General features: G+C 45.9%; 1 protein-coding gene across 1 annotated transcript in view; it reads left to right on the top strand.

The window, feature by feature from the left end:
• Positions 1–12,198, top strand: part of NIPAL4 (NIPA like domain containing 4) — an 18,321-nt gene extending 6,123 nt beyond the window's left edge. The window contains exons 2-6 of the mRNA XM_014582786.2: positions 629–868; positions 4,443–4,499; positions 6,207–6,297; positions 8,492–8,652; positions 9,056–12,198. Of these exons, the coding sequence (XP_014438272.1) occupies positions 629–868; positions 4,443–4,499; positions 6,207–6,297; positions 8,492–8,652; positions 9,056–9,684 (1,178 nt within the window). The 3' untranslated portion in view covers positions 9,685–12,198. The remainder of the gene's footprint in view (positions 1–628; positions 869–4,442; positions 4,500–6,206; positions 6,298–8,491; positions 8,653–9,055) is intronic.
• Positions 12,199–12,560: the final 362 nt, after the last annotated feature.

Here is a 12,560-nt window from a genome sequence, read left to right as displayed (position 1 = left end):
CTGAGGGTGACAGTTGGACTCAATGAGTCTGAGAGTGTAGGAGGCCCTGCCTATGTCAGTGTGCCTTAGTGGTCACAGGCTGGAGTTCTGGGGTCAAACAGGCTGTGTGTCCCTTAGCAATGTACCTGACCTTTCCTCATCTTTATTTCCACATCCACAAAATGGAGATTAAAAAGACAGCACTTGTGGGGCCAACAGATGCTGTAATGGTTACGTTACTGAACTCCTACATAGTCAACTGCAGTTTGAGTCTCGGATTCCGTGGCTTAAAACACACTGGGTGTGTGCTTGTGTGTCCAAAGTCCTAAGAGGAGAATGGACTTTGGATTGCAACATGACCATCCTTCCTAGGGGGTGATTTCTCTCTCTCTGTCTCATTGTCTCTGTCTCTCCAGCAAGTGCACACACCCTATAGAATTTAAAAAAACATCACTTATAAGAATTGGCTGCATTTCTGCAAGCAAAGTCCCTGGCTCACTGAGTGGATGGTAACTGTTTATTTTAGACTAGGCCCCCTGTGTGCGTTGGAGCCCTGCAGTAGTGGATGTCTATAACAGTGACCAGTTCTACCATTTAAAAGTGTGTACATTTCCCCAGTGTGACTCTTTGGTCATGGTCTTCCCATCAGGTTCGCTGATCAGCCTCTACTGCTCCTCCCAACAAGTCCTGTGTCAGATCATCGGTGACCTCAGCCCCGAGGTGCCCAGCAATGCCACCCTTAGCAGCTGGAAGGAGAGGATCAGGCAGCACTATGGCTTCTACATTGGCCTGGGCCTGGCATTTGTGTCCAGCTTCCTCATTGGCAGCAGTGTCATCCTCAAGAAGAAAGGACTCTTACGACTTGTGGCCTCGGGATCCACTCGAGCTGGTAGGCTCCTGTTGGTGCGGGAGGCTGGGGCACAGGGCCGCTGAGCCCTCAGCTGGCTTCCCTTCCCAGGGACCAGGGCTGCAGTCTGGGAGTATGGCTTCAGATGGAACCCAAGGCTCCTTATCAACCTTGACGGGAATCCCACCTGCCAACAGAAGACCTTCCTTTATACTCCAGTATTTTCTGATTACTTGCCGATATGCTCATTGGAGTTAAGATAAGTCTCAGGACCAAGGATCAGGTACTCCAGGTCCAGTCCAGGTTTTACTTCTGGTCAGATGTGTCATCACAGGCCAGTCATAACCTCTCTGCAAAATGGAAGTGCAGATACCTCTGCCCAGAACACAGGCAGACCCTAGTGTGACCTCACTTACTTCCACTTGTGTATCCATGAAATAATTGTGGACAAAAAGGCTCAGGTGTAAAAGAGTTTATTCATTTCACCATAATTTATTGTATGCCTGTAGTGTGCCCAGTATGATGCTAGTCATGGGGGTACAGTGTCCTCCTGGAGCCTTCAGTCAAGTGGGAGAGACAGATGGGTCAACAGCCGATTACTCTGTAGTGTAAGTGGCATCATCTACAGACTGGCATGGGACTATTTTGGAAGAGCAGGTAAAGCCAAGACTTAAAGCTAAAGGAAGTTTTCTATAAGAAAATCTCCAAACTGAAGCTAAAACGATGAGGACATAGCAAGGTGTAGGAGAACAGAGGGAGCCATCATGGTCCAAGCAGAAGGCAGAGCATGTGCAAAGGCTCAGAGGTGAGAAAACTTGAGTAATATTAGAAAACGATAGTCGTTCAGCATAGGAGGGTAAAAGATGAGGTAAAGGTCACCTCATGAAGGGTCTAGCAAAGCAGGCTACAGAGTTTGAGTGTCATTGTTAAGTCCCTGAAAGGTTTAAGGGAAGGGAGCGACACAGTCTGACTTATGATTTGGAAGGATCCCTGTTGCTGGGCAGAGAATGGATGGGAGAACATGGGGAGAGGCTGAGAGCCAACTGGGTGAACACGAGGACGGGACTTGGGCTGGGAGATGGCGATGAGAAGGGGGACGAGTGGTGGATTCCAGAGATGGTTTTCACAGGGAGCATTTACTGGCCGTAATGTTGACTGGCTTTAAGGGGGGTGAAAAAAGGAGTCAGAGATGACTCAGGGTTCTGGCTTGAGCAACTGGGAGACGATGGTGCTGTTTTCTGAGATGAAGAATGCAGAAGGAGAAACAGGTTTGGGGGAAGATGCTATGTTCAAGTTCAGACGTGCTCATTGAATGTTTCTGTGGGACATTGTGCTTTGAAGCAGACATGTAAGATTCCAACTCTGGCTCAGCAACTCCTCCTGACGGGATCCTCCTGGGCAAGGAAAGATGTTTCTGTTTGTTTGTTTTTGTTGTTGTTGTTTGTTTCCTGTGCTTCAATTTCCTCAGCTATGAAATGGAGATAACAGTCGTTTCAGCCTTAAGGGTTATTAAGAAGACATGTAGGGCCAGGGGTGGCACTGGGCGGCACAGCTGTACCCACGAGGGGATGGTCTTAGGTTTGTGTACAAGACCTCCCTGAGTGTGCTGGGTGCACACACATGCCTTGATCTGAGCAGCTGAGGCTGGGGTGGATCACAGCATGAAGACCCTATTGGAAGTACCGGTCTCTCGTTCTCTCTCTGTCATGGAATAAATAAATAAATGAACTTAAAATAAAAAGAAGGCACGTAATGTGTTTGGGAAGATGCTTGGTACAGAAGGAGTCACAGTGTTGGTTTTATCATTATGTAAGAGGGAGGATCAGGCAGATAGTCACGTGCATAGCTCTAAAGCCTTGTGTACTCGAGGTACAGGGATGAGACTGGAGCAATCACCTTTACTGTTCTGTCTTTCACTTCTGGACAAGTTTTCAAAAGGCCAGAGACTTCCCAAAGTGCCATAGAAATGTCTGTTTGTGCTCAGGGGGATGTAGGGCAAGTGTCAACGCCCATTCAGAAAGACAACTTCCCTAGAATCTATTTTTTCCTTCAATCCACTATCAGAGTATTTTCTGAAATTTCAACCTATACGCTAAATTGTTCTCAAAGTTCTTAACATTTATAGAAGATTATTAATCCATTAGGGACCTGATAATAGCAAAAGTCCTTCCCATTATCTATGAACTGCAACATACAATTTTTGAATTTTCACAAAACTGTCTACAACCCATCCATCATCATCATCTTCACCACCGCTATCATCACCATTCTTATCTATTATTGAGTATTGATTATGTGCCAGGCTTTGAGCAGGTAGACACAATTTCTGCCTCCAGGAAGCTTCTAGTTTAGTGGGAAAATTGCCAGAAAATAAGCAGTCAGTTCAGATTATAAATGGCAAGTCCCATGAAGCAGAAGAGCTGGTCTTGTGAAAAAGAATCCCAGGGGGAAATTATAGCATTAAGGCGATGAGGGAAGGTGTCTGAGGGGAAACAGCATTCAGAGATCTGTGTAGTGAATGTAGATTTAGACAAATTCTGGTAGGAAGAATATTCTGGACACAAGGAAAAGCACATGGAAAAGGCCTGAGGCAGGAAAGAGCTAACTATTCTTGAAGCATTCAAAGTAAACCTAAGCAGCTAGATTGTAGAGAAGGAGGTGATCAGGGCCAAAATTTTTCATGGTCTTCTTAAGGATTCTAGACTTTATCTTAAGAGCAATCAGAGGCTGTTGGCCAGCTACCGATAGAGGTGTGCCGTTCTTTGATTTACGTTCTTAAAAGACCACTGGCTGCCTTGAGAGGAATGGTTTATCAGAGGGATAAGTGTGGAACCAGAGAAACCAGGAGGCTGTTGCCTGCTGGACTGGAGGTGGTGGTGCCTTAGAGTGGTGGTGCCAATGGAGTGGACACATCTGAGATGGTTTTCAGAGACAGAATCAGCAGGTTAGACTAGATGCAGCCATGGGGGGACGAAGGTCAAGAGAAATTCCATGGTTTCTGGCTTAAGTCACTAAGTACATGGAGATGCCATTTACTAAATTTCATTTGATGGATCACGAACATTTAAAATCAAGAATGTGGTGCAGGATAGAGGCTGAGATGCCTGTGATAGATCCAAAAGGAGATGCCAAGTAAATAATTAGACATTTATCTGCCTCCAAAAAAATACCCAGAGCTAGATATGAAATAGGGGCAGTATGTATAGGTGGCACTTAAAACTCTGAGAATGGGGACCAGCAGATGGCGCAATGGTTACATCGCTGGACTCCAACGTAGTCGACCATGATTCAAGTGCCAGACCCAGCAGCTTGAAATACACCAGGTGCATGTGCGTGCATGCCCAAGATCCTAAGAGGAGAATGAAGGAGAAGGGGTTGCAGCGTGGCCATCCCCCAGGGGGGTGATTTTTTGCTTTCTGTCTGTCTGGCAAGCTCACATACCCTATAGCAAAACAAAAACAAACAGAACAAAACAAAAACAAAACCTCTGGGAATGGATCAGCTCACCCAGAAGAGGGCCCAGGACCAATCTTCGAGGAGCACTTACAGATCAGAGATTGAGGGCACGGTTAGGAAAGTGTGACCATACTCTAACTCTGTAAATTCCTTTCTGCAGTGGACGGAGGCTATGGCTACCTGAAGGATGCAATGTGGTGGGCTGGATTTCTCACCAGTAAGTGGAAATTCTTCACTACTAACAGTGGCCTATTGGTAGCAGGGATGGAGATGGAGGGGTGGATGAGGCACTTTTGTCCCAGTTATGGAAAGTATGAATCTGAGGTCCAGATTCCTAGGGGAAAACTGTGACAACATCCAGGAAGCATCTACCCACAGAGAAGTGTGTTCAGAGCTGCTAATAATAAAGGTGCATTTTCTTGGCTTCCCTGAAACATGGGACAATAATATTACTGCTTGTTGACAGTGGGCTCTGGGAATTGTACGTTGTAGAAACCAGGAAACCCCCCTCACCCCCATTCCATAGGGAATTGATTTGTTGGCCCACTTAGGACATAGCTGGTCTACTACTTAATAGTTGCCCAAATTTTCATGCTCACATATTTCTCCCACCTTCCTCTCACCTGATCAAGCTATCAAACCCTAATTCTTTTAGGTGGTAAATTAGCCAGCTTCGTATTTATAGTTCTGGAAGTCAGTTTTGATTCCCGACTTAGTCAAAACTATCATGGTCCTCGCCTGCTTTCTCAGGGGAGGCCCGGTGGTTCTCTACCAGCAGAAAGAGGGAAAGGCGTTTGTAGGAGTTTGCAAACTAGAAACTCAGCAAGGGAGAACTTAGGCCCTTTAGGAATGTCAGACTTCTCTAATCACCTGCTGGCCCATCTAGATTATGCACAATTTCCCTAGGAAAGAGAGGCCCATGGACCAATTGATTGTTGGAGAATCAATCTATGTAACTGCTTCTTCATTTTATGATTAACACTTTCCATAACTTACCTTAAGGATTCAGGCCAAGGGCCAGCCCATGGCCTGGTGGTTAAGGGGGTTGGATTCCACATGGTTAACCATGCAGCTATACTCCTGGACACAGCAGCTTGAACGACATGCCATAAGTATGTACATGTGTCTGCTCAAAATCTTAACAGGATGGAGAAATGAAGGAAAGGGGATTGAGGCATGATCACACCTCATGGGAGATGCTCTCTTTTCTTTTCCTTTTTCTTTCTTTCTTTTATTATTATTATTATTATTTTTTATTTTGCTGTAGAGTGCATGTGCTAGCCAGAGAGAGAGAAAGAGACAGAGGGAAAGTGAGAAAGCATACTCCCCACCCCCAGAGGAAATGGCCATGCCTCAATTCCTTCTTCTTCATTCTGCTCTTGGAATTTGGGGTATGTATGCACAAGTGCCCAGCGTGTTTTTCAAGTTGCCCAGTCCAGGACTCAAACTGCACAAGTAGACCCTGAGGGCTTCAGCCCTCTTAACCACCATGTCACTAACTGGTCCAAGAGATGCTTTCTTGCTTTCTCTTCCTCTCTGGCCAGTGCGAGCACCCTCTGGCAAAATTAAAAAAAGAAAAAGAAAAAACATTTCAGACCAAAATATTGGCAGTCGCTGAGACATACTTAACCATGCCTGAGCTAGAAGCCAAGAGACCTGAAGAACCACGAACATGTGATTTGGCCTTGGCCCCTGGGTCTCAGCTTTGGCATCTTCAGAATGGACAGATTAAATCAGAATAGACAGGGCCTGACCTGATCAGGCTCTCCAGGGAGACAGGTGGAGGCTCAGGACTTTAAGGAATGCTGGGCTGGGAGTCTGTGAGGGCTGAACAGTGAAGGACGTAGTTTCTGCCCACACTAGTCTGGAATGGAAGATGGTGCACCTGTGTCTCACTAGCTCTCTCCCCCCTTCATTTTTTCAGTGGCTGCTGGAGAAGTTGCCAACTTCGGGGCCTACGCATTTGCTCCTGCAACAGTCATCACACCTCTGGGAGCACTGAGTGTCCTCATAAGGTTACTGTCACCTCTGTAGCCATTTCTGGCTCCTTTTTTTCAATGTATTGAGGCCTGGAATTGCCAAGTGGTAATCAGGAATCTGGGCTGGGACCAGCCCCCATAAAGTAGCAGCGTGCTGTTCAGAGCTCTGCACCTTGGGATTATTTGAAGCCACCTACCCCAGCAAGTCCTCTGCTGCCTGGGTAATAAAAGGCAGGCCAAGCATGAGCCCTAGGTTAACACTATCTGAGTTCTAATCCTTGCTCTACCACTTAGCAGTTATACTACCACGAGCAAGGCACTTACCCACTCAAAGTCTCAATTTCCCCACCTGCAAACTGGGATGCTAATAAAACCTACCGGGAAGCATCATTCCAAGAGTAAATGAGATAATGCACAGAAATTGCATAGAACAGAGCTGGTACCAAAGTATGATCTTGACTGACATACTGAGAGTTTACGGTCTTCTAAATTTATGTTGTGTATTAACTAGTTTGATCCTCACAGAATCCTTACCTGAGGCCTAGGGATGTTAAGTAGCTTGGCCAAGGTCTCCAGGTTCTAAATGGCCAGGATTCTAACCCAGGCAGCCGAATTCTAGAGCGCAGGTGCTTAATCATTATGCCATGTTACCCCTCAGGTAAACTCAACCAAGGTCCTGATGAAGTTTCAAATAACTGTTCCTAAAAGTGTGTGCTTTCCACTGTCCCCAATCATTCAGAGCTACTAACACAAAACCAGTTCCTCTGTGGGGTCCGGAAGTCCCATTTCAAGGAGGTTCTGATCACTGGCCTAACTTTGGAACGCTGATAAATTCTAGCCAATCATGCCCAGTATCTATAATCTCCTCCATTTTGTTTTATCATCTTGATGACAATTTTGCAATAATTACACAGTCAAAAAAAAAATAGAACCATGACTCACATTGTACAACTGGTCTAGCTGATTTCATGGCTGACGTAGCTGATGCCACTATCACACACCTGATCAGTGCACACCTTCCCACTCCTGGGAAGTTGGGAGAGGCATGGAACTCAGGCGTGTGACCCCTCTCCCGTGTGAATGTCACCTGGCTCTTTTGAATGGGACGTTATGAGTGAAATGTTTTTTTGCTAATTTTAGAGGAAAGATAGGAAACAGGTCGTTCAGTCATCAATTCCTTCTGTGATGACACCTTAAACTAAGATGTTTGGGGTTAACTGGGTCCCAGGACAACCAATAGAATTTTACCCTAAACTTATACTTCCTTTGTAAAGAAACAGAAGCATGCCCCACCGAGGCTATCTGACTGCCCAATCCTCCTTCCCACAACCTCTGCTGGCTCATCTAGATGACGTGTGGGGAATGGGAATTATGTCATAAAAGAATTACAAGGAACTGCAGGTATTTTGCTCCAGAAAGCGAAGACCCAGGGAAGCCACAAGAATCCTCTTCAATGAGATATAGAAGAAAACCCACTGACTTTATAGCAAGACAGAACTTAAAATCAGATCCTGGTTCCACAACTTACCTTGCCAAGTTATTTTAACTTTTATGAGACTGTCTTTTTATCTATAAAATGGTGATAGTATATTTTATTTCATGAAGAGTTGTGAGTTGTTAGCAAGAAAATAAAGTTTCTAGCACAGTACCTAGTTGATAATGTATACCTAAGCCTTGGTGCCCATTAGTGTCATTGTGGTTATTAGAATACGCCAATGGGAGAAAACAAAATAGATTTTTCTGTGTGACCCAAGGAATAGAAGTGGGACAAGGAGTAGAAATTACCAGAAGTATATTTTTGGTGAATAATTAGAGCATATTATAATGGGTTTGTTTGACTTATAAAGCGTGAGCTCCTGGCCAGCAGAGGTATGTTAGCCAAGGCTGAAAGCCATCCATCAGCAGTGCTAAGAGGATGTGTTCATTGGGTAGGAAGGTAGACAAGAATGCTTTGAAGGACTCTTCCAACTCTTTTGTCTGGGAATGCTTTAAGTCTCTAAAATGAAAGAAATCCACCTGCATTTCTACTTCTTCAGTAATGCTGGAAGGCTCCCAGAAATCACTTTCTATTTCAAACACTGGTGGGAGTACCATCTAGAAAAGTTTCCTCATGAGAGAGTAGTGAATTCTGAGTAATTATTCTTCATGAGTGCTTGCTCAGCCTTGTTTTCCTTTGGGAAGCTGGGACAATCATGGCTGCCCTGATCCCCTTCTCCCATTCCACATACAGTGCCATCTTTTCATCCTATTTCCTGGGAGAGTGTCTCAATCTTCTGGGGAAGCTGGGCTGTGTCATCTGTGTGGCCGGCAGCACAGTGATGGTCATTCATGCGCCCGAGGAAGAGAAGGTCGCCACCATCATGGAGTTGGCTTCCAAGATGAAAAACACAGGTAGGCTCCAAATATGGGAAGAGCCAGAAAACTTGGGGGATGAACCCTGCAGATGGTCTAATTGGTTCTGACTGTGTCAGATGCTACCACCTGGAAGAGAAGGCAACTTACAGAAATAAGATGGTGGGCTGGTACCTGATAGCAAGGGTAGCTAAAAGTCTTCCTGGCCTGATATACGCGGATATCATTTCTTGTTTACTGTGTGCCAGGCACTGTTCTAAATGCTTTGTATGCATTAGCTCAATGAACACACAAAACAGCGATTCCTGTTATTGGTCTTCATTCATGACTGTGTTCTAGAGCCCATGTTCTTAATGCTACCTCCCACTGTCATGGGTCTGGGGCCCTAGATGCTGGAAGTATCTCCTCAGCTGAGGTATTCTATCTCCTTCCACTCCCAAAGGGTTCATCGTATTTGCTGTGCTTCTGGTGGTGTCCTGCCTCATCCTCATCTTCATCATTGCCCCACGTTATGGACAAAGGAATATCCTCATTTACATCATCATCTGCTCTGTGATCGGGGCCTTCTCTGTGACTGCCGTCAAGGGTCTGGGCATCACCATTAGGAACTTCTTCCAGGGGTTGCCAGTTGTGCGGCACCCCCTCCCTTACATCCTGTCCCTCATCCTGGCACTTTCCCTCAGCACTCAGGTCAACTTTCTCAACAGGGCATTGGACATATTCAACACTTCCCTGGTGTTCCCCATCTACTATGTGTTCTTCACCACAGTGGTCGTCACCTCCTCCATCATCCTCTTCCAGGAGTGGTACAGCATGTCTGCTATCGACATCGTGGGCACCCTCTCAGGCTTTACTACCATCATCCTGGGTGTCTTCATGCTTCATGCTTTCAAAGACCTGGACATCAGCTGGGCCAGCTTACCCCATATGCACAAAAACCCAACCCCACCTCCCGCCCCGGAGCCTACTGTCATCAGACTAGAAGACAAAAACGTCCTTGTGGACAACATAGAACTTACCAACACCCCATCGCCAGAACAGAAGCCCAAAGTATTTATAATCCATTCTTAAAGCTCGTAATATATGAGTGAGAGGATAACCCCAATGGAACAGACTGACCTCTCAGTTTCAAAACCGCCTGGTTATTTTCAGCATGACTGTTACCAATGGGCTCTCTTTTCTTGAGATGTTAATTTATACCTCATCACTGTTTCCAGGAGAAAAATCCCTACACAGTGGGCAGTGGTGGCAGAACTTCCTGGAAACACAGCCTCAGTGACCAAGTGCCCTAGTTTACATTGGTGCCAGCAGGTCCCCTGGACCCTCCTTCCCATTCATTCCGCCAGTGCCATCTCTATGTTGTTGGGAAGAAGCTAGAATTTGACCCATTGAATGTAGCACTGCCTAAGGAGGTACTAGTCATCAGGAAATCCTTTATGCCAATTCTCCTGAGACTGCATCTCCATGCCTTAGTCCAAGGATGCAATTGAGCTGGCTCCCAGAGGCCCAGAGAGCAATTAGCTATGCCTGCCTATCCAGAACTGACAGGAATACAGCCAATATATAAAGCATCCTGTTGCTTTTGCCACTGCCGCTGGAGACAGAGGAAAGGCCTCAGCTGACTCTTCACTGTGAAAGCCACCTGATGTCTCAGGGAAAAATCGCAACCAGCCCATTCCCCAAGCACTGCAGCCTGGTGGTTAGCATCCTGGTGTCATCTTTACTCCATCCCCTCCCCTCTCAGTATTCACCCGAGGGAGCCGGTCACTGAGATGTGCAAGCAATAATCTTCTAACTCAAAACAACAACAAAGACATCTCACGACCGAGCTCTGCTGGCCAAGCTCAGTGTTACTTTTTGCTTACTCAAGAAAAAGAAGAGTAATCACACTGCTTTGAAAAGTGGCTTGGCTGCTGGGCTGGAATTTGGCAGAATGCATTTTCCTTTCCTTCAAGGAGTCAACCAATGTATGATTTGGGGAGGTGGGGAGGTATGTGAGGAGCAGAGCAGGATTTGGCCAGAAAGCAGTCACAGGCTCCCTGACTTTTGTATTTACTCTGGTGCCCAGCTGGAAACCCACGCAGTAAAAACTAAATTCTGGGCTGCAGCCTTAAAGACTTGGCCAGTGGGACCAGCCTTGAATCTCAGTGCCCAACTGGAGATACAGGCTTGGCAGGGGGGTGCCTTCTGGTTGTTGGCCAAGTGGCCACTGAATCCCCAACACCATTGATCACTGCCCACACTGGGAAGCAGCATGGTGACTGCTTTACCACCACCTGCTGTGGAGACTGCCTGTGGTCCCCTCACATGTGGCCAGAGGTATCCACAAAACAAGAGCAGCTGGAGAGGGATATGACTGACATCCCTTCCCTTTCCATCTTAGCTGCAAGAGTGTGGCCATTGGTTCAAGGACCATTAGAAAGGGAAATTGGGGAGGGAGCCAGAATATCTGGAAACAGGGAAGACCTGACCCTTATCCCCCACGTTGGTAGAACCTTTCCTGAGTAACTCCCTACCTATGGCCTGCCTTTACATCCTGCACCCTCAGAATGGCCAAGCCCAGGCCCAACCCTGGCTGGTCTTGGAGCTACGAAGGTTTGACTGACCACAGACCAGCTCCCTGCACCTCTAGCCTCAAGTTCCCAGTTTTTAATGAATGTGGATTTCTGTGACTAAAATCAATGCAACACTTTGGATCTTGAGAAGGGCAGTAGACTGAGGGCCCTGAGAGAATGGTCTACAGGGTCGAGAATAAAGACTGCAGCTTGTGTTTACTTGATGCTTGCATACTGATCTTCCTTGAATATGAAGCAACTAAATTAGTCCCTCTACTGCTGGCAGGCCAGTCCCCTGGCCCTGAAAGACATGGCTGCCAAGACAGTCTCTATGGTGCCTTTCAGAGTTATGCCCCAGCTAGAGTGGGGAAGGTTGTTTTTGGAATAGAATCAAAGACAATCCATCCTTAGTTAATGCCTGAGCCCTTACCAGGTTCCAGCCATAGTAAGTGCTTCACATGAATTCTCTTTAACACCTCGTAGATCCCCAAGGTGGATATATTTTTATCCTGTTTAGATATGAAAAATGAGGACACACAGAGATTAAATTTCTCAAGGTCACACAGCCAGGAAGAGAAAACGTTCATTTCTGGGTTCAAAACCACAGACTTAACCTCTAGGCACTGTGAGTTTCCCCAAAAGACTAAACTTGTTCCCCATTACAATATCTGATACCACTGTGTTCATTATTTTCCTGTGCCTGGTGGAAAGTGAATGAGATCTCCCCATCCAGATATGAGACCCATAAAGACTGGTCTTCTCATTGCTTATCCTCAGTGAAGAAACAATACGAACAACTTCTAAACTTTCTTGGGAACTAGTTCTGCCCCAAACAGATCCCAGTAGAATCCTGGCATATTAAACTGAGACACTAATGTAGTCAGTGGTTTCTGAGCATGCAGCCCTTGCCGGACACTACTGACAATCATGGCACTTTAAGAAGTAGGTAACATTCCTATATTTGCATAGCAAAGAATGACTCAGAGTTCTGGAATTTCTCTTGGCTCACACATCTAGCAAATAGCAGAGTCAGGATTTGAACCCAGGTCTATCCAACTAGGTTTTCTGCATTATGCTATAGACCAATAGATGACTATGAACCCAGAGACTGGCCAACAGAGTGGTCTATTACACAGGCAGAGACTAATTTCATGAGCAGGTGTGTTTAAGTGAAACACAATGAAAGCATTGTGTTTAGATACCTTTAGGGTTTTTGAGTAACCTCATAACCATGAGAGGTTAGAAAAGTATGACCAGATATCAAGAGCACCCTCTCAAGGTTTTCATGAAGATTAAATGAGATAATCCAGATAAAGAAAAGCATAGTTGTATGTAGTGCCTCACATGTATTAAGTACTCAGTTAATGTCACGTCCTATGACGGTCATTAGTA

This window comes from Tupaia chinensis, unplaced genomic scaffold (genome assembly GCF_000334495.1).
Source record: "Tupaia chinensis unplaced genomic scaffold, TupChi_1.0 Scaffold143796_1, whole genome shotgun sequence".
Classification (NCBI taxonomy): domain Eukaryota; kingdom Metazoa; phylum Chordata; class Mammalia; order Scandentia; family Tupaiidae; genus Tupaia; species Tupaia belangeri.
This window is presented reverse-complemented; position numbering and strand designations above follow the sequence as displayed.